The sequence below is a fragment of the Patagioenas fasciata genome, chromosome 8, assembly GCF_037038585.1.
Source record: "Patagioenas fasciata isolate bPatFas1 chromosome 8, bPatFas1.hap1, whole genome shotgun sequence".
Taxonomy (NCBI): domain Eukaryota; kingdom Metazoa; phylum Chordata; class Aves; order Columbiformes; family Columbidae; genus Patagioenas; species Patagioenas fasciata.
The window spans coordinates 38,625,283-38,646,143 of record NC_092527.1 but is presented as its reverse complement, the minus strand read 5'-3'; the positions used below and the strand labels follow the sequence as shown (position 1 = coordinate 38,646,143).

The 20,861-nt window shown below is 38.5% G+C and overlaps 1 protein-coding gene across 2 annotated transcripts; it reads right to left on the bottom strand.

The window, feature by feature from the left end:
* Positions 1–4,516: 4,516 nt before the first annotated feature.
* On the bottom strand, positions 4,517–20,853 carry ACADSB (acyl-CoA dehydrogenase short/branched chain). Of its 2 annotated transcripts, XM_065843368.2 has the most exons (11): positions 20,797–20,853; positions 16,005–16,164; positions 15,524–15,624; positions 14,553–14,759; positions 13,919–14,089; positions 12,408–12,533; positions 11,917–12,009; positions 10,519–10,608; positions 8,848–8,985; positions 8,072–8,171; positions 4,517–7,418 (listed from the first exon to the last, which is right to left on the bottom strand). In XM_065843368.2, the coding sequence occupies exons 1-11, from the start codon at positions 20,833–20,835 to the stop codon at positions 7,348–7,350; spliced, it is 1,296 nt and encodes a 431-aa protein (XP_065699440.1). In that variant the 5' UTR covers positions 20,836–20,853; the 3' UTR covers positions 4,517–7,347. The 2 variants fall into 2 exon arrangements, with proteins under 2 accessions (XP_065699440.1, XP_065699442.1); XM_065843370.2 differs by lacking the exons at positions 15,524–15,624; positions 20,797–20,853 and having other exon boundaries at positions 16,005–16,134.
* Positions 20,854–20,861: the final 8 nt, after the last annotated feature.

The window sequence follows — 20,861 nt, the reverse complement described above, 5'->3', positions numbered from 1 at the left end:
TTACATTCATTAAGCTGGGACTGGCAAGGCAGCAAGGAAATTAAGTGGAAGGTGAATAAAAAGCTCCCCATTTCTTTTTCAAATCTCTGCCTCTTTATAAGTTGAAATGCACCATGTTGAGCTGCAAACTGGAAAATACATACTGAATATAAAAAAAAAAAAGAAAGAAAGCAAAAAATAAAGTCCTCCTTAACCTTTCTGAATAATGATCCAGAAGATATCCTAGGGACACCTACTATAGATGCACTTTTCAAATTAAAGGGCTTTATTCTACATTAATTTCTTATGCAAGTTTTAAACGAGCTCAACATATGATTCAGGTCTTTAAAGGCTCCAGGGCTCTCGAGGATTAATTCACTGTTCTTTTCACACATAAATTAATTGTTTTGTGTTCTCAAAACCAGCAAACAGCACATAAATCAACCAGTTTAGAAAAGATGCAAGACTGGTACCTTTTGCAAATCACTGGAGTTTGCTATTTACACTCCATTATTATAATATGTAACTTTTAAAGGAAAAGCTGGAAAAGCAAGACATATGTTGTTAATTCTGAACAGATTTCTTCAGTGCGTAACTCATTTTAGCAATTTGATTCCTTGAAAGACAAAAGTAGCGAAGCACTGAAAAGCCATTCTTCCAGCACTCTAATTATACTTTTTCCCAGTTAATAATTCAATTACACATCACTAACGTATTTGCAAACATTCCCATGTAGAAATAACTAGTTGTGGGGATTTTTTGCCCCCCTGTCATTTTGCCTTAAGCCTTGTAAAAGTGAGATTTGTGGATGGAGAATGTGAAAATCTAAAGACGTGAGCGCGGGAGGGCTGTGCCCAACCTGCGGGCTCCCCCATGCACTCCTGTGGGGCGCACACACAGGAATCTCACTTTTTAACTCCAAAATGTATTATTTTTGCTTTTCCAGGCACTGTATTGCAGGCTGAGAAGCAGGTCCATCCCCTCATCCCTTTGCCCTGTGCCAGCAGCCGGGGCAGCTCATCCCTGCAGAGCAATCGCTGCTTCAGACCAGGGCTGAGCCCTATTTCTGCACACAGACAAAATACCCCATGTCAGGGAGCTCAGCAGGCGCCAAGCAGAGCAGGTGACACTTGCAGCAAGTGGGGCAAATTTGATTTATTAATACAAGCAGTTAGAACAGGACAGGTAGCGAGAAGCAGGTGATGACAGGTACTGCACTCCCTCCCCATCAGGGACATGAGACCACACCTGGAATATTGTGTCCAGTTGTGGCCCCTCAGTTCCAGAAGGACAGGGAACTGCTGGAGAGAGTCCAGCGCAGGGCAACAAAGATGCTGAAGGGAGTGGAGCATCTCCCGTGTGAGGAAAGGCTGAGGGAGCTGGGGCTCTTTAGCTTGGAGGAGATTGAGGGGTGACCTCATTGATGTTTACAGATATATAAAGGGTGAGTGTCATGACGATGGAGCCAGGCTCTTCTCTGTGACAACCAATGATAGGACAAGGGGTAATGGGTACAAACTGGAACACAAGAGGTTCCGCTTAAATTTGAGAAGAAACTTCTTCCTGGTGAGGGTGTCAGAGCCTGGCCCAGGCTGCCCAGGGAGGTTGTGGAGTCTCCTTCTCTGCAGACATTCAAACCCGCCTGGACACCTTCCTGTGGAACCTCAGCTGGGTGTTCCTGCTCCATGGGGGGATTGCACTGGATGAGCTTTCCAGGTCCCTTCCAACCCCTGACACTCTGTGATTCTGTGGATGTTCCCCACGCTCCCTTCTTGAAGCAAGACAAAAAAATGAAGCCAGAACCTGGCTGTCCCTGCCTCCAAAAATAACCATTTCCTACTTTGCCCTTCCCAGAAATAGAATATGAAACCACAGCATCTTGGCCAAATTGGAATTTGCATAGTTCTGCGGAGCATTTCCTTCAGTTAGGAATGATCTAATTACTCTTCACTTCCTCTTCTAGAAATCATTCCTGGATAATGAGGTTAGCATAGAGCAGATATGTTTCAGTCAAGAAATAGATGTTAATTCAGTGCCAGAAGGCTTTTACAGTTAAAAGAGACACCAGATCATCAGGTGCTTTAACCCAGTGCTGTGTCAGCACCCTGAAGAACTGGCAGACAAACCCAACTCCCTTACAGCCCAGTTTCTTACATGAGGGTAACAAGGCACATTTTAAATAATTATTAAATAACAACAAGCTATATTACCTCCAGAGAGTTGTTTGTCTCTGCAAATTGAATCCCTGAAGTCAAAGCACAGCAAAGCTAAAATATTTCTAGGGTAAAATGGAAGACCTGTTGCTGCACCTTTCTTTGGGCCTTGGAAACCGTGAATCCTGCATAGCACTCAAATACATTTTATGAGAAATAATTTGCTGAATCTAGATTTTATTATTCAAGCAACAATCAAAATAACCTGCTATATAAATCAATTTGCTACAATTAAACTGAGAAAATGGTTTTCTTTTTAAAGCTTGTTTGACAGACATTGAGAAGACCGAAGTAATTTGGAATTTAAGAAGGGAGTGTAACAGTTTGTCTTTGGTAAAAATAATACAGTGGAACATAAGGAATTTTTCTGTGAACATGAGGAAAACAAGACTACGAACGTAAATACAGCCTTCATATCATATAACCATCTTCTAGTACATAATGGGGAGTCATAAAACACTTTCAAAGTTGAAAAAGTACCTGAGCTGGAAAAAGTGCTTTGCCTCAATTCTTATGGGAACAATTGCAGCAAATGCTGCGTTTGGTGTGCAAACATCCTCCATCTCAGGAAGAGAATGTCGAACATTTTCTTTCCTAAAACAAACAGCATCAGCTTTTGCACTAAAACACATTTGCTCTGTACCAACTATGTCTTCAACAGCTCCATAAACAAAACAAATTCTAAGGAGCTTTTCAGTATTTAACTACAGTTCCAGAAGCTTAACTTTGATTTCTGAATTATTCCCCAATTCTTTTTAGGCCAGTTTAGCAGAGTTGCTACAAAGCTGTTCTCTATGAGATAAAATGTAAGAAAAAAGAGTAAAATATTGTGCCTACAACTTAGTCTAATTGCCAAGTTGGGTTTTTCACTTCAGCCGGTGTTGGGTGCATGATACAGTAACTCCATAAATAAAGTTATATCAGGTAATACTTCTTAGCATAAATAATGTTTGCAGCTTCTGGGACTCTTAACCTTTCATACTTTCTGCTTTTTGTATCCCTACAGAGAAGCTGGTATCTCTCAAAAATGTAATTCTCATGTCTTTGGGTACCATCTCAACAAAGGCAGAAAAACGCAGCGACACAGTATCAAATTAAAACTGGATGACTGCTCTGGTTATATTGAAAAATTTGCATTTCATTTGCATCTTTAGGATGCAAATTAGCAAACAGAAAAAATCTCGCAGAGTGTCCTAGAAAATAATTCAGCCCCAAAACATCCAAGAAAACTTGCAGCAAGCTTAATGTGATGAAAAGGATGGTCAGTAAATCATTCTGTTCCTGCCAGGGGGCATTGTTTAAAAACCTTGGCTGAATGTTCCTAAGAGAAGGGAGGAAACGACCCCTCAGCCTGGAGAACAGCAGCTCTGGATGTATCACAACTTCTCGTGTCCTGTGATTGTTTAACACTTCAGACTCTAAGACCTCCAGGCCTGGCCGGTTCCAGAGCAGAATTTACTTTTCAGGTCATAAATGCTCATTTCCCAATGAGGTGACCTACAAATAACATGAGCTTGTGATGTGGAAGTTGGGGATTTATTGCTGCATTTTAGATTTTCCTGCTGCTTTCTTTTTGTTTAAGGGAGTGGTCCCAGGTTGTGACAGCTTTTTCTTTAGGATTTTCAGTGAAGTCACCTTAAAATTTCTTTATAGGTCTAGTCTTCCAGTATTAGGAGCTCTACAGCTACTAAGATACGCAGAGGAAAAAGTTTCAGAAAGATTTAAGTCCAGATGATCTTGAAAGACAGAAGAATATATAAAAATGCTATTGCTGCCTATTGAGACTGCACATCTTTTTGATTTCTATTTTAAAGTATTTTATCAGAAAGAAAAAATGCAACATTGTACCCTGCACATTCTTTTGAACATTAATATATACCAATATGAATCAACATTTGAAAGATCTACGAAACAAGCTATTAGGAAACACAGGGGTTAGTTCTAGTCACCCAATGTGTTAGATGGTTATTGCACATGAGCAGAACATTTTCAGAGGATAATAAACACCAAGATTTCAAAGCAGCTTAATAATGTCTCTAGTACCAGATAATGAGAAATTCCCTCAAAGCTGCTAAGCTGGACTTTGTTAATTATAGCGGCTGATCTTACAACTGGCATATTTAACTGAAATAATTACTGTAATTCCTATTTATGTTTCCGCCAACAGTTTGCGCAGCAATAACATAACACAACAGGTAAATAGTTATGAAGTATTTGTGGTGGCAAAAGGCTCCCAATGAACAATTACTTCATATTTCACATAAGCCTTTTCTAACAATCTTTATACCAGGAAAAGAAAATACGGAAGGAAGAACAACAGCACAGAAAACAACATATAAAATATTGTATTTGATTATTTCCCAAGTAGCGATCAAGCCTTTCCGTGGAAATCTGCCTCAGAACTTACCACAAACCAGAATAATATTAAAGAAACCTGAGAGATGATCTAGTCATTCTCTTCCAGTACAAAACCAGCAAGATCTGGGAAAAATGTTAAATGACATCACCTGATATACAAGATTAGCATCATATCAAATCAAATATCAAATTCAGGCACTTTTTAATACATTCTCAATACAGGTCTTTTCTTCCAACCGGGGAAGCCAGATGCAACATTTGATACTGAAGATGCTGTTCCAGGGCAATACACCACATTGACTGGGCTGACTAAGGGCATATAAAGGGAGAATTCTCTAATATAAATACATCTTGTGTCTAAAGTGTCTTTGAGTCCTGTCATTAGCCCAGAAACAAGTTAACTCTTCCCAGAGTCAGTGGTACGTGCCCTTTTCAAACGACGACGAAAGAAACTCAGTGGTTAATTTGTGCGCGTACTCCTCCACAGAATTTTGTCGACAAAAATCAAATACAATAAATACATTTCTTTCAAAAGTTACATACACTTCTTTCAAAAGTTATTGTGTACAGAATACAGAACTGAGAGACGTGAAATATTTACAGCTGTAACATTAGTTAAAGGCTTGATCTTGCTTTCCTAAGAACTGTTGAGTAGCTCCTGAAGCTGTTCAGTTGTTTCCTGGACTATGGCATCTGTGCTCAGATTGTAGGAAATCACATTATTTTGACTTTTTCCCCAATTATTTTTTCAAATGGGTACCTGACACAATTCTACACAACGAGAAAGTCCTTTTATATAATCCTGGATATCCAGCCTCAACAGTCCTTCAAAGAGCTCTGCACTTTCATCCATAAAGAGTTTGCTTTTAGCACTATATTAAGTCAGTTAAATATTGCCACTCACTTCCCAGCCTCACACAAAACCGCAGAAGCCACGTTAAGACAGTACCTAAAACCAGGAGGCCTATTAAACAGTGGGAATCAAAACCTGTTAGCAAAGCAGGATAAACTGCGGCAGCTATGGACTGCACCTCCCATTAGCACAACACGTCGTGTTCATCAGCTCAAGCATTTTGTAGTGTGGTTATCATCATTTTAGACTCGCAGATAGACTGTGTTGAGCAGAACAACTGTAGTTAACCATTGCGGAGTCTGTAGCCTTCGTTCTAGTCTAACGACCTCCTCAGTCATTTCAATTCAGCTGAAAGAAAGCCTGCAAACAGCCTGAAATATATTAATTGTAATAATAATCACCATAACCATGCTAGAAGAGAACTTCAGAAATCATCTAGCTTACCCTCCTGCTCTTGTATATTTGAACATCTCAAAGCTGTTGATCCAAGTGATATGGGAGGGGCTTTTTAAACTGGCATAAAGGCAATTACCACATTAATTTTTCGCCTATCAACAGGCAGAGTGTGGATGTGAGGGGAGTGATTAACTAAAGTAGTTATTTCCCTTTGAAGCTGACAGCAAGTCAGAAAACTCTTTGTGTTTTTCCTCCTTGCTTGTTTCTTTGTACAAGGCACTGTAGTCTGCTTGTTTTACAAAACCATAATTGTAATTAACCCCAGTTTTGCCAAAAAATCCTTTGGGAGCCTGGCACTGTAACATTCTAAGCTCCACTCAAAGTGAATCATCAGTGACTGGCAAGCTTTAAAAAGGAGATTCTTCTAAGTTAGCCAAAACCAGAAAACCAATCTTCCCTTCCCACAAACACTTGAAACAAATTGCCAATTACAGCAATTATTATAATTTTTCACGTATTAAGCTTTCCGTCTCTTGATTCTCAGTTAATTAGTTCTCCAGCACTGAAGAGCTTTCTGTAGTAAATAAAATGTCTAATTTTAAAGTAAACAGAGAGGGACAAAAAAAGCAAATACTTCTCACTGCCCCTCCCTCTCAAAAGGAGAAAAACTTTGCTCTGTTTGTAGAGAACAGTAACTTACATGAGTGGCTTTTCTAGTCCCTCCCTAATTCCCAGGAAGGCTCTGAGGATTTAAGTTTGTAAAATGCATTGAAGATGGAAAGGCCCCTGTGAGGTAGTACCGCAGCACTCCTGTTACCTAGCTCATATCTGTCTTTTTTGCAGAACTACGAGAGCTTTTTTAACCCCGTTTCACAAAGATTTCAACTCAACCTTTTATGAAAGGAGAACTATAAATAGCCTCTTAGATTAAAACCCTTAACAGCTGAGAAGGCTGGAAAGGGAGGTAGATATTATCCACCTTTCAGTACTACAAATTGGGGCTGGAAGGGCTTAATTACCAAGATATACTTAAGAAGACACTAAAGGCTGCTATAAAAATGACTCCAATCACAGTGGCTCCACAGATATCGCTCCACCTGGGAGAGGGGAAACCATCATTTCTGTCTCTTCCCACGTACCTCTCCTGCACCCCACGCTGATAAAGGGCACCCCGAACAAACAGCAGCTTCGTGCCGTGCAAAAGTCCCACTCCACGCGTGGAATCTGTCCTCCCCGGTGGCTTAACAGACCCTCTCACGTCAGGCAAGCCAAGGATTTGGCTTCTTTTGTTTTCACTGTGAAATCTCAAAGTGGGGACAACACTGTGCAACATTTTGTGCTGCTACAAAATAATTTCAGCCAATGTCTTGGCTTAGAAATGTCTCAGGCAGAAACGTGAATTACACACTTGCTGTCCTGAAATGGGGAATTCATGGTTTTCCTTACAATCTTGTCTGTGATGATGCATTCTTTTTTATGTTTTTTTAATTACAAATAAATGTGTAATTCACAATGAATATTTCTGTTTACAGTCAGGAAGTCCTGGTTTCAGTACTCCTGTGCTAAGCTTTTTGCAATGGTGCTCAACTGGATATTTGAAGTTCCTTCATATATTGTACCTGAAATCAGAAGAAAATAAATTAGAAGACTATAAAAACACAGGGATCATATTAAGAGAGATCAAGAGATTGCTCTAACAGTCCAGTTAGAACGTTTACAATTATGAAATGAAGCTTTGCTGAGTAAGTTCTAGAAACAGGATTATTATTTACACAAATGTTTGTATTTTATTATCTGCAACAATTAAAATACTCTTCTGCTGGTACAACATAATGACAAGATGTTTTCCTGAAGAGCAATTCTTAAATAACCAACAAAAATTAAGTATTTACAAATTCTATCAGCAACAAGAGTCAAAGGGTAATATTGTTAGAAATGTCAAACTCTTGGGTCCAACGATTAAACTGGTAAACAAGGAAGTCTTGAAAATGAAACTCCACACAGATTCACATTTTAAAGCCACAGAAAGTATTTTCCATTTTTTTTTTAAACCCAAATTTTCTTTAATAGAATGGGATCCAACGTGTGTATCTGTATTTTTTGGTACCTAATTAAACTTTCAAACTAGCCTTACATACGTATGATTTATACCTGAAGTTTTACCTTCTTATACCTGAGCCTTTGAATCAGGGTTGATAAAGCCAGTCATTCATCCCCAAACTTTAGTACTCCTAGTGCTACAAGAAATAAATCGTAAGAAACTATCACTCACCTATCTTGCAGTCCCGATAGTACTTTTCTATTGGATAATTCTTTGTGAATCCAACGCCACCCATCCACTCAATACATTTACTAGTTGTCAGTGTTGCAACCTATGAACATAGTTTCAGAGTTACAATTTCAGGATACAAATTCATACAGGTGGTAATAAGTTTTATTCTTTGTAGCTATTTAAAACAAACTCCAAACAGTAACCAAAGTAGGAACAAGTGGGAAGACTGATATTTTTGAATTCATTGTGTTCACGCAAATTACTTTAGAATAAAAATGACATTTTTCTAAATCGGAGGACATCAAGAATTCACTAACTGTTCTTTCAATAGTGCATATAATGGACTATGAAACAGACAAGCAGCAGTACACAAGACAGCAATTACAAAAAGGCAGAAGCAATCCAGGTTTGAATCACACTAAGACTCGTGGTTGTGACCAGCAGAGTGGAAATGGTCACAAATGGAGTCTCACTGTGCCACTTCTCCAGCCGCAAAAAGAGAATTCCGGCAAAATGACATCTCTCTAGATGAGTGAAAATATTAATTTACTTTCTCTTCTAATGTTGCTTGGTTTTCAAAATTTTATTTAGGGGCTCAAGCAGTTTATTCTTTGGTGGCCCACTTCACATTCCACGCACGGACTGAGAATGAGAAGATAGAAGGACATCCACGGGCTTCACAGGAAAACATGAATTAGAAGTTATACATTCAGTAAGAGAAGACACATCTAAACAACAGTGAAATAAATCCACTGAACGACGAGACCGCAGGTTACCTCGGCAGCGTAGTATTTGGCCATGCTGGCCTCCTTGATGAATGGCCTCCCTGTCTCCACCAGCCGGCCTGCGTTGTAGGTCAGCAACCTTGCCGCCTCCAGCTGCGTGGCCACCTGAGCGATCTGGTGTTGCATCCCCTGCGAGAAACACACCACAAATCGGGCAGAACCAGCACATCGAGTGGAATTTCTAGCAAGAACCACTGTTTTCACCAAGGAACATGCCTACGCTCTAAAAGAATACAAAATCTAGGTGGTCTAGTGGTTTGCACATCTCTGCATCCATGAAATGGAAGTTGGAGAAACTCTGGGCCACCCAAGTCCTTTTAGGAGCTGCGCTCCCATTTTTTCCTTCCCTCTTCTTGCATTCAGGAGCGCTGGGGAACTTCTTGCCTGGCTGTCTGGACAGGAGGGTTCAACATGAACCTCTCTGCACCCATGAATATCAAGGAAAATTTCAAATCTTAACGTTCTCCTTCGCACCACAGAGACATAGGTAGGCTGAAGCTGTATTTTTATTTAAGAACATTAATATATTAATGAGTCTAGTTCCCTCATGAGCTTAACCAAGAAAGACTTGAAAAAAGTATCTCTCAAATAAAGTAGAGAACTAGCAAGGTGACAACCACGTCTTCCCATGTCCTGTACCCATGAGACAAGAGTTTGGAGCAGCGGAAAAGTATAAAGGACATGACTGGTGTGAATCCATTTGATTTGAGGGGCAGGAAAAAGGCGATGGAGCTCACCTCTAAATGGTAGGGATTACAGAAGAATAGGTTTATTTAAGGAGATCCAAACATGATGATTGAAAATGAACATTTAGGTGTCTAACTTGCTCCTAAACCACAATGAAATCTTTCATCTTATTAGAACATTTACACCGCTCCCTAAAATTTGCAAAAATATGTATGCAGGTCAAAATAACAAAATGATTCGGCAATTATAAATTCCATTTCCCATTCAAAAAACGCAGTTCAAATAATTTCCTAGATATCTGTGGCCGCTTCCTAAAATTTGTATAAATTATAAGTAGTACTAATGTTCCTTCCCTTCATGCGAGATGTAGGTTTCTTTTAACAAGAAAATTACTATAGTAATTACAATTATATATCTTCCTTATTAAACTATAGATCATTTTTGCAACAGAGTCTTTTTCATTTTAAGATACAGATATTATCATGAAAACTAAATGTCTTTGTATAACACAGGAAATCTAATAATTCAATCAGTTTTCCTCATCTTTTTATAATTTCTAGTGTCTCTAGAAAAAGGCCTTTCCCTACACTTCATGAAAGGGTATAAGAACTGGAACACATTCAACACACTGTGATATTAAAATCAGAAGAGAAAGGAGTTCCACGCGTATTATTTTTAAAGGCAGTAAATATACTATCAAGGAAAAGGAGTTAACTTAATAATGTTTTGAATTTTTAAATTATTTATAGGGTGCTTGCAAAGGCACAGAGCATTGAATTTATATATTTCACATGGCAGATGAATGCTCGTCTGAAATTACTTTGACAAATTATTCTCAGATATTGAGAAATAGAGACATGACACAGTGCGGAGCACAAACTATTCAAATCAGATTACTAATTTGACTAACTTCATCTACTGTGCTAACTGCTACCCCCTTTGGAAGAAACTTCCTGTGTGTTCGTTAACAAGTACCTGGAAATCGAACACGCTTTTCCCAAACTGGATTCTCTCCTTTGTATAGGGAATTGTATGGTCAAAACATCCCTGTGCCAGTCCTAACATCTGTAAGAAATACGACATATTGAGGTGAGTCAGGAAAAGAAAACTAAACCAAACCAAACCCAAACATAAACTTTGAGCCTATTCCATCCTATTTCATTCACGAGTGAAACTTTCTTACTAAAGGCAAAATATTTGTGAAAAAACTGTCACTAATACTTCAACAAAAGTTATGAGTTAAGTGTGGTTGCACAAATATTAAGTGTTTCTGGCAAAATTCTTAATTACATGGGAAAATTACTGTAAACTAAAGATCTACAGATGTACATTACACTATTAAAGTAAAAATAATTTGAATGATTGTCTTAAATTGAAGGTGCCAAGAAAGTAGCAACTAAGATATAACAACCTGACCTTAACTTTTAGTGAGGTTATAAGTGTAACTTAGAATAATTAAGAGTAAAATCCAGACCATGTATTTTAACACCTGAACCTCTTTGTTATTTATCTCTCTGAGATCAATGGGGCCCTCAGCACTGGTTTTTAAAAGCCATACCATGCAAAGTTTAATCGCAGATAATCTTTAGAAATCGTAAGGAAGGCTGATAGTACAGACATATTACACCCTATACTGTACAACTACATCCACAATAAAGTAGAAGCAAAGAAAATATTACTTTCAAAAATTAATTAAAAATATAAAAAGTTGTCAGAAATAACCTTATTATAAGGCTGAACCTGATTTCCTTTGAAATCAGCAGCAATCTGAGATGCAAACCGAGTTTACAGCAAAAGACATTTTGAAATAAGTCCAAGGTCAGCAAGTATCTTCCCCTAAGATGCCGTAAGGTGCAATTTTCAAACATAACAATGAACCAGGACACTTCTGCTATCAAAAAAATATTTTTAAAATAAGTTGACTTTTAAAAATAAGTTGTTGGGAAAACATCAGTTAACATAAGGTCACATTTGGCATCCCATACAGTCACAGTTGGCTGCATTAATATTATACATTTCAGTATGTTATATTTTCTACAGCTAGTTTTCTTACTAAAATAGATTTGCATGATGGAAGATAAAAATGTTGATATATTTCAGTAGCAATAAGTTAACCACCAAAGACAAACTAATTGCCATGTAATGTTTTCTAAATCTATTGCTTATGTCACTGAAGGAGAATTTTATCATCTATAGTTGGTTCAGTATTTTACTGTAACTTAGATACAGGAATAGTGACATCTAGTGGCATATTAGTTTTTAATAAAGTATTTTCTAAATAGTTTATTCTTTTTAGCTTTAAATATTTTGTAAATGTCATCCAAATCCAAAGTTACATACTGGTTGCATTCAGTATTAAACTAAATTACCCACCTGTGCAGCGATACCTATTCTGCCAGTGTTTAGCATTCCAATCGCATACTTGTAGCCTTGGCCAACCTGTCCCAGGATATTGGTCTCAGGAACCTAAAGAATAAAACCACTCAATTACTCCTATTCTGCTTTGCAATTGCTAGTGCAGTTCACTGGTGAATCAGTGTATATGTTTTACTTAATGTTCCTCATAAGTGAAGGCATAAAACATAAACCAGACATCTGATTCCTAGAATATCAGATTAGAACATTTCCCCATACACATGATTATAAAGCGGTGATTAAGAAAAACTGTATCACAATTTAAGAAACCCAACCCCCCTCCAGACTTCTGTGAAAGAATAGGGAGGAAAAAGTTACAATCTTCCACACAATCAGTATGTCTAAGGAAAAAAAACAACACGGGAATTTAATTAGCATTCTTTCCTTAGATGTGGTCAAGCTCCAATTATACACAAATTATGCTTCAATAGCTAAACAACTTACAATACCTTAACATTTTCAAATGTTACTGGGCAGGTAGAAGATGCTCTGATTCCAAGCTTGTCCTCCTTCTTCCCTACATGTAGTCCCTCTGTGTTGCGATCCACTATGAAGCATGTAATTCCCCTGTATCCCTAGGATGAATTACAAAAATAATCCAGAACTGGTTTTTATACTAATCTCACCAAATGGTGGTCTAAATATCTCATTCTGATACTGAAACTTCACACCCGCTTAACACTAAATAAAATGCTGGAGACATCACCTATTCCCTCTATGTCTGCTGACTGTGGCTTAACAAAGGCCAGAGTATATTTTTCTATTAAAATATATTTTTGTATATAAAATATTAATATATAATTAATATTACAATATTAAAAATATATATTTAATATATTTATATAATATGTCTATACTGGAAATCACTGGTAAAGCAAGTTACTGCTGTACAGTAAAGTTACTGCTTACTGTTGGAACTTGTATTGCAAACAAGGGACCAGTCTAACATCCAGAACTGCTGCACACATCTTCCTTGTGATTCCAGTTTGCAGAACATGGATATCACAGTTTCTTCACTTTAAGAGGGAATATACTGAATAAAGTACTCTGAAATCATTATGATGGTTGTAATGAAAAACCTCGAAGAGTTGATTTGGAATAATGATAATGATTTGAACAGGACACTAAATAACACAGTGACAACACAAAGATTGTATAGCCAGTCTACATTCTGGCATTTCCTACGTACATGCTTAAAATCGTCACATTTTTGAAGTCTTAAGCTAAATTCTTGAAGGACAGAATAGTGATTCCTGATAGCTGTTGTTTTCCCTTTTTCCTACCTAATTCTTATTCCCAATTGTCTCACTCACTCTTGTTCCCTCAGCATCTCCTTGACCAGAAATTTTAATTAAAAAAAAAAATCTTCAAGTTAATATTTTTTTTAATGAAGAGACACTGGAAGGAGTTTAAGAAACAAACAGAAGTTTTAAACAATTTAGTTTTGTATTTATTACTGCACCATATTGCTCCAGTACACTTTAAAGTCTGCAGTTGACCTTTTTGAATCTACTACCTATATCCAAATTGGTGACAAAACTTAAACATGCTTATTCAGCTATGCATATTTTCCCCTGAACATACTTTACTACAGGACACTTGTTAGTTCACTGGTGCATGTAGCCTAAGCTCTATTTTGCCTTTTAACAACAGCAACTTGTTAGTTAAGTCAGAAAGGTTGGAAAGACTGAGATTATCTGTTCTTCTGTTACTCAGAATAATACCAGTGCTCTTCAACTAAATAATTATGATTCTGACATTTTTATTTTCCCTGCTGGGAGGAATTTATTAAATTGCTCAGCAAGTTCTCATTTTTGTTGGGAAATGTTTTTAAAGGTTTGCTGTCAGCTAGGAAAAGGTGCAAAGAATATTAACTTTTAACATGAAATTATTAATACAAATCCATAGTTTCGTGTCATTTCAGCTGTCACTGAAATGCGACTATTCTTCAGCAACTTACTAAGGACGGATCTGTATTTGCCATCACAAAGAAAACTCCTGCGTGTTCTGCTAAGCTAATCCACATCTTTGAGCCATTGATGATATAATAGTCTCCTTTCTTTTCAGCTCGAGTCTTCAAAGAAAAAGCATCACTGCCAGATCCAGCCTCCGAAAGACAGAAACTGCCTATCTGTCAATTCAAGGGAAAAACTCATTTTAATTTTTACTGAACATATAGGCACAACATATAACAAATTCTGCAATGAAAATAGTTATAAACAAGCAAAAGTCCCTTAAATACAAATATTTCAACCTATTGTATCCAAGTGCCTAAGTTTCAGATACAGAGATTCAGAATAGAAACACTACATACTTAGATATCTTGCAGAGTCAATTGCTTTAAAAGTTCTTTTTGACAGTAAATTAAATTTTAATAAAACTAATAAGTGCCTTCCCACTTTTACCTCTTAGCTACTGATGACAGGCTGTATCTATATCACCACAGATCTCAGCTCTAAACAGTGTTTCAAATTTCACACATATTTTCCAATCTTACAGTCACACATTTAGTCGCTGTAAAAAAAAAAACCCACTAACATTATTTAACTACTAAAAACTATATTATGGTTTAGTAAAGTCAGACTTTGACTCACTGTATCTTTAGCCACTCTGGGCAAGTAAGTTCTCTTTTGTTCTTCTGTTCCATACGTGGTAAACAACTTATTTGTTAGTGTGTTTTGGAGTTCACATAGAAGAGCTACAGCTGGATCAACTTTGGCCAGTTCTTCTACCACCAATATGATTGAAAAAAATGAAGCTCCAGTTCCTCCATATTCTTCCTCAAGCTCAATACTCATCAGCTGAAATGTAAAAGATGAAAATATATTAATTTGGTAGTTTCTGTCAACAACTTCTAAGTCTAAGCTGATACTTAAGAGATTAAAATAAAAACCACAGAATGTATTTCCACATCCTTCCCCAAAGACCGATTTTCCTTCAATACCCATAACAAACTAACTGTTCATCATGGAAGTTGATAGTCAATTGATGCAAGAAATAACTAACGTGCAGTACACAGGTCAATTATCACCCTACTCTGATGACATTTCGCAGAACAATTGCAATCTCAACAGAAGTCTAATATTTAGAGTTGTCATTGTATAAAATGACACTCTAAACACAGTCAAGCTTTATGTTTGATGGTAGGACAGGCTAAAATTGAAGCCAGGAATGAACACCAGGATATGCACAACACAAGTCCTCGTGGTTGCCCAGTCAGGACACAGAGGAGTCCTCGTACCCTTTTCCAGTAACATTTACAAAAATCATGGCAGTTCTAGCAGGAGGTGGAAAAGACAAAGAACTCAAAGATATGATGAAGAACGTGGTATGGGAGAGGGAGAGATGGAAAGAATATTACAGGAAAAAAATGGAGAGTGATAATGCAGTTAAAAAAGAACAGAAAGTTGCCTTGCTGTTAATAAATCCAAAATGCTTAATGATTCATTAATTCATTTGAATTATATCCCTCAATCTTTTAATCTAAAAATCTGAAAGTGCACAGCTAGAGATTCATAAAATGATGCCGCTTTCTGAATAAAAGATTAAGTAAAAGTGTGCAGACCCCTTGTTCAAATAATCCCTGTATTACAGAGTCTTCCATTTTCGAATTCTCATCCATTTTTTGCACCAAAGGTGCAACTCGTTCCTGAGCAAATTTTGTCACTGCAATGAAGAGAAGAAAGAAAGGGTGTAAGTATTCTAACGCTCTCCTTTTGAAGATCAACGTAACAATAATGTGGGACTTCTGACAGGTTATGGATGTATCCCCTGACTCTCCCAGACAAGTTAATAAAAGGACAAAAAGCTGCCCAAATGAAACAAGGTGATGTGCCACGAGGCTCAATTCTAATTGCTTTCTGAACTCAGTTGCAACTCTCTAAAATGAAAGAAATACTTCCTATAAATTCAGAAACTTTGAAAGCATCTCAGCAACACAACAGTCTCAACATTTAACCAGAATTAAATAATGAAAAAAAAAATTAAGCTAAAATTTCCCTTCTAGTTTGACATTTCTGAATTTTAACTACACAGATAATAGGTACCCATATTTTTCAGCATTGTCTCCTCTTGGGTGAATGTTTGAAGGGGAGCACAGACAACTCCATCACTGAGTAGGTTTGGCTTGAGCTCTGATTTGGAGGATCTAAAGACACATGGAGAAGCCTTCCAAGGAGTCACGTAGGCTGGCAAGTTTCTTTTCAGCTGTTGATAATAAATACAGAACACACAAACAGTTAATAGAACTTGTATTTGTATACAGACAGCAATACACAATTTTACCCAGTGTTTTTGTAACTTACAATGTCCAGTTTGAAAGTTTTTGAAAAGATATAAACCCCGCAGTGTCCTAAAACAAAATATCCTTTAATGACGCCTCTCTTAATCCCAAACAGTTTTCTTTCTGGAAATTCGCTAACATAATGTAATTTTACAAAGCATTCACAAACACTAATTTAAGTCAAGTTCGGTGTTTACAGGCAATAAACCTTATTGATATTATTTCTTTTTATAGATGATTTTGCAAGTCTGCTGCAGCATGCATAGTACTAAGTGTATATTTTGACAGAATTAATATATTTATGAACAAATATATTAAATGTGAAATAGACATAGCAACATTTTTTTACAGAAGACCTGTTAATTTTAATGATAGACTTAGTTTTCTCCCTGGTTTTCTAAGGACCAGCAACTCTTGTTTCTAAAGCAATCTGATAGCACTTCATCTGGGTTATTGGTATTTTGCTGCGAAAGGGCTTAACTTTTAACAGCACTGTGGATTTTTGTATTCAAGCTGAGCTCTTATTGACCACTTAATGATTTTCAGACTAAGCACAAGTTTCAGAGACACAGCCCTGCCATTTGAATGCCTCTGTATAGTTCATTTCTATATAGTTAGTTTAAATCCTATAGTTAGTATGTTGCTAGTACTATGTAACTAATAATATGTTTTATTTAGTTGGTTTATTTAAAAAGTACAGTAAGGAACCAAGTAATTTATGCTTAACCTCTCCTCATTTGTCCACCATACACAATAATTTCAAGCTATATCAAGAAGCATCGGTTACCCAACCAAGAAAGCAGAGACATTGCAGAGTATTTCACTATAGGGAGAATGGCATTAAGCACATGTGGCAAAAGTCACAAAAATGAACAGGACAGTGGCTTTTGGGACTGAGCTACGTATAGTGATACGTATAGGTGTGTGGACATAGATAATGTGACAAGTAATTAATTTTGCACCTTGGAGAACTATAAACTACTTAGTGTTCAAAGACTCACTCTAGATCACAGCAGGCTTTAGAAAGGAACATGATTGGTTTCAGAGTTTCTAACCACAGAATTTCTCAGGATTTTTGAAAAAGTTAGCAAAATTAATATGGTCTGGCTCTAAAAGTAACAGGCTAACAATAGCTGAACTGCTGCAAAATGTATTCCTGAAAAGCAGCATTCAAACAAGAAGCACAGTTCGACTGACTGATCTCAAAAGAGGCAAGGCAGAAAAATGGCTTTGCTCTCGTGGCTCCCCAAACCCAACTTATTCTGTGGTTAACGTCTACAGATCAGAACTTTGCTACAGACACCCATCACTATTGCCATGTCCATCTAAAGTGTGGAGATATTAATGTCTTAGCAAGACATCTGCTGACAGAAACCCCCAGTAGAGATACAGCTGTGCCATAGAAGTAACGTATATACAAGCATATGCTGCCAATATACATTTTTGCCAGCACCACTCTTCACCTCACAGTGAGCGGACCGACTGTGCCGTAGCCAGACCGTGATTTAGCTCACAGAACGCAGGACAGTTCTGAAATGCACACTGTGATAGCAGCATTCTTCAAAAAATGGCAGGAGTTTGAGGTCAGGAAGTAAAAATCCCTTTGATCCTCCTAATAATTCACTCCCTTTCATGTTGGCTTTCAACACCTGTCAACTCCCTGGCTGAAGAATTGATGTAAACAGATCTACGGACTCCTTTTCTTAGAGACAAGATTCACAGGTCTATTATGGTAAGGAAACTCTGAATTTAGCCTAACCAGTCGTACACAATGAAAAGAAAACAGTGAGAAGTGGTAATATAAAAAAATATATATTGCTGTGAATATTCAATGTTCATTCACATCCAACACCCTTGGTCACATAAAACAAATACTACCTAGTGGAGCTGATTCAGGAATACAAATCTGGATGATCAGCAATAGCTACAACACTTTCCAATGAAGACTGAATTACTGGAGACACTGTAGGTCTTCAGAGAAAACCAGAGAAATAGTTCCTTTAATAGAGATAAAATCCAAGGCAACCATGTTCTGGAAGCTGTCAGACAGGAGTGGATTATTTGCAGAACATCCAGCTCTGGTAGGGTCATTCAACACCCAGATGTGTAAGACTATTAAATATCCAGCTGTGTAAGTCCATATGTTTAGCAAGGTCTGCGAAGGAAAAATCTAAGTATACACACACACGTATTTAACACAGTATGTTTCCTGAGCACTTACAGGATTACAAATCACACATACTTCCCGCTTCTTCTACTACTTTATTTCCAAGTACAAAGAAAAGAGCATTTTTCTTTCATGGTGGCACAACCAAAGATGAATCACTGAGAATATTTCACCAGTACCAACCAAGAGCTGCCAGGACAAACACATGGTGCCTTTTTAAGATTAACTTTTGAGATAGTCACATGTCCTACCACAGCAGGAGAAACCAAGGCAGCTCTTAGCATGCGTATGTAGAAAGGGTTTGACAAACTGATACCTGATTGAGATGGTGCTACAGGAAATAAAGGAATATTCATAATGATGTTACCTTGAAAAGTCTTATTATAAAACCAGTAGGTTGGCCCCAAGGGATGGGACCTATGTTGGCAACACCCACAAACGGAGCAGCAACCCACAGGTATGACAGAGCAATAGCAGTGACATTTTAATTCAACATTTAGATTAAAAAAAAAAAAAATCAAATCACTACATTTTTTTTCACATTTTTATTCTTAGAAGTCATGCAGTCATATAGCATTTCTAACTTCCAGATGGCTATTTAAAGTGCACGTGCATTATTTAAATGTTTTGATACTGGGGATTTTTTTCCTCTTTTTCTGTAGGTAATGATTTACACCGCAACAAGATTCAGGCTGCTTGCCCCACTAAACACGTGTATTTGAAAACTGGTTTCTGGGTTGCTGATAACATTGATTTTTCTGTTTATCTCCCTTTTACCTCCACCTCGGCTCTTTAAAGATCAGTTATTTTGGTTTCCTTCTATTTGTTTTACAATCTAAAATGAGGTTTTAACACCGGCAGACCTGGCAGCACCAGTTAAGGCCAAAGCAATGTATTTTCCTAAGCTCACTTTTCTTCCTGACTTCCACTCCTGCATCCATCCTAGCTGGTTTCCAGACAGCTCCTATTTCTCAGCAGAGAAGCTCCATCACAGGACACTTGCTTGCCCTCATTTATGGCATTGGTTTTGCTTTATTTCAGTTGGCACAACACACCCACAAGCTGCCATGAGAAGGTCCTAGGCCAGCGTGTCTTCTTACTCTGCACATTAAAAGCACATGTGTGGCACAAACCCGGGTTTTCTGCTTGTTTCCTTTGTCTTTTTACCAGCCCTACAGTGCTACAAATGTTTGGTCTGTTTAGGTCAGTTAAGGAAACATCCAAGAAGCTCTGCTGCTGGACTTCTCACAGACACATTGGCCACGTGCCACTCCAACTTGGCGTTTCACAAGACTTGCAAGAACTTTTCACAGCAACAAGATACAGGATCACAGAATGGCTGGGGTTGGAAGAGACCTCTGGAGATCATTCTTCACAGAAAGGTCTGTTGGGCATTGGAACAGGCTGCCCAGGGCAGTGGTGCAGTCACCATCCCTGGAAGGGTTTAAAAGGTGTTTAGACGAGGTTCTCAGGGACATGGTTTAGTGCCAGAGTTAGGTTATGGTTGGACTCGATGATCCTGAGGGTGTCTTCCAACCAAAATAATTCTATGATTCTATTCTATGATCTAGTCCAACCCACCTGCTAAAGCAGGTTCACCTAGAACCACCCCTCCATACCAAAAAAAACGCAAGACAGAAGGAGAGAAGGGACTTTCATAGAATTATAGACTCATTTCAGTTGGAAGAGACCCTCAGGATCGAGTCCAACCATAACCTAACCTAACTCTAGCACTAAACTATCTCCCTAAGAACCTCATCTAAATGCCTTAATCCCCTCCAGGGATGGTGACTCCACCACTGCCCTGGGCAGCCTGTTCCAATGCCTGACAGCCCTTTCCGGGAAGAATTTTTCCCTAATATCCAATCTAAACCTCCCCTGGCACAACTTCAGGTCATTTCCTCTCCTCCTGTCACTTGTTACGTGGGAGCAGAGACCAACCCCCTCCATGCTCCAAGCTCCTTTCAGGCAGTTCAGAGATCAGAAGGTCTCCCCTCAGCTCCTGTTCTCCAGCTGAACCCCCAGGTCCCTCAGCCGCTCCCATCACACTTGTGCTCCAGCCCCTTCCCCAACTCCGTTCCCTTCTCTCAACTCGCTCCAGCACCTCAAGGGCTTTCTTGTTGTGAGGGACCCAAAACTGAAACCCACTCTCACTCCCCGCACATCTGCATCTGAACCGGCCGAACAGACCCCGCTCCCCCAGCTCCGATCGCAGCTGCGACTTCCCACAGACGTAACGGACACACGGAACCGTAACGAGCGGGCTGAGGTGAGAGGCGCGGGAGGAATTCCCGCCCTGCAGCTCCCTCAGGCGCGCAGCGTCGCCCCGCAACGCCCGCTCCCCAGCAGCAGCACAAGGCGCCCACCCCGCCGAGCGGCCCCGCTTCACCTTCCCGCAGCTCCTCAGCCACCCGCCCGCCGCCGCCATGTTGCCGCCCGCCCCGCCCCCGGTGA

What these genes read in the sequence shown, in the direction of transcription:
- ACADSB (XM_065843368.2), bottom strand. Translation starts at nt 20,835, where the DNA reads ATGGCGGCGGCGGGCGGGTGGCTGAGGAGCTGCGGGAAG. An exon ending in GACAATGCTGAAAAATATGG is followed by an intron (nt 15,625 to 16,004) that starts GTACCTATTATC and finishes TCTTCATTGCAG; the next exon opens with TGACAAAATTTGCTCAGGAA. An exon ending in AGGGATTATTTGAACAAGGG is followed by an intron (nt 14,760 to 15,523) that starts GTCTGCACACTT and finishes TTTACATTTCAG; the next exon opens with CTGATGAGTATTGAGCTTGA.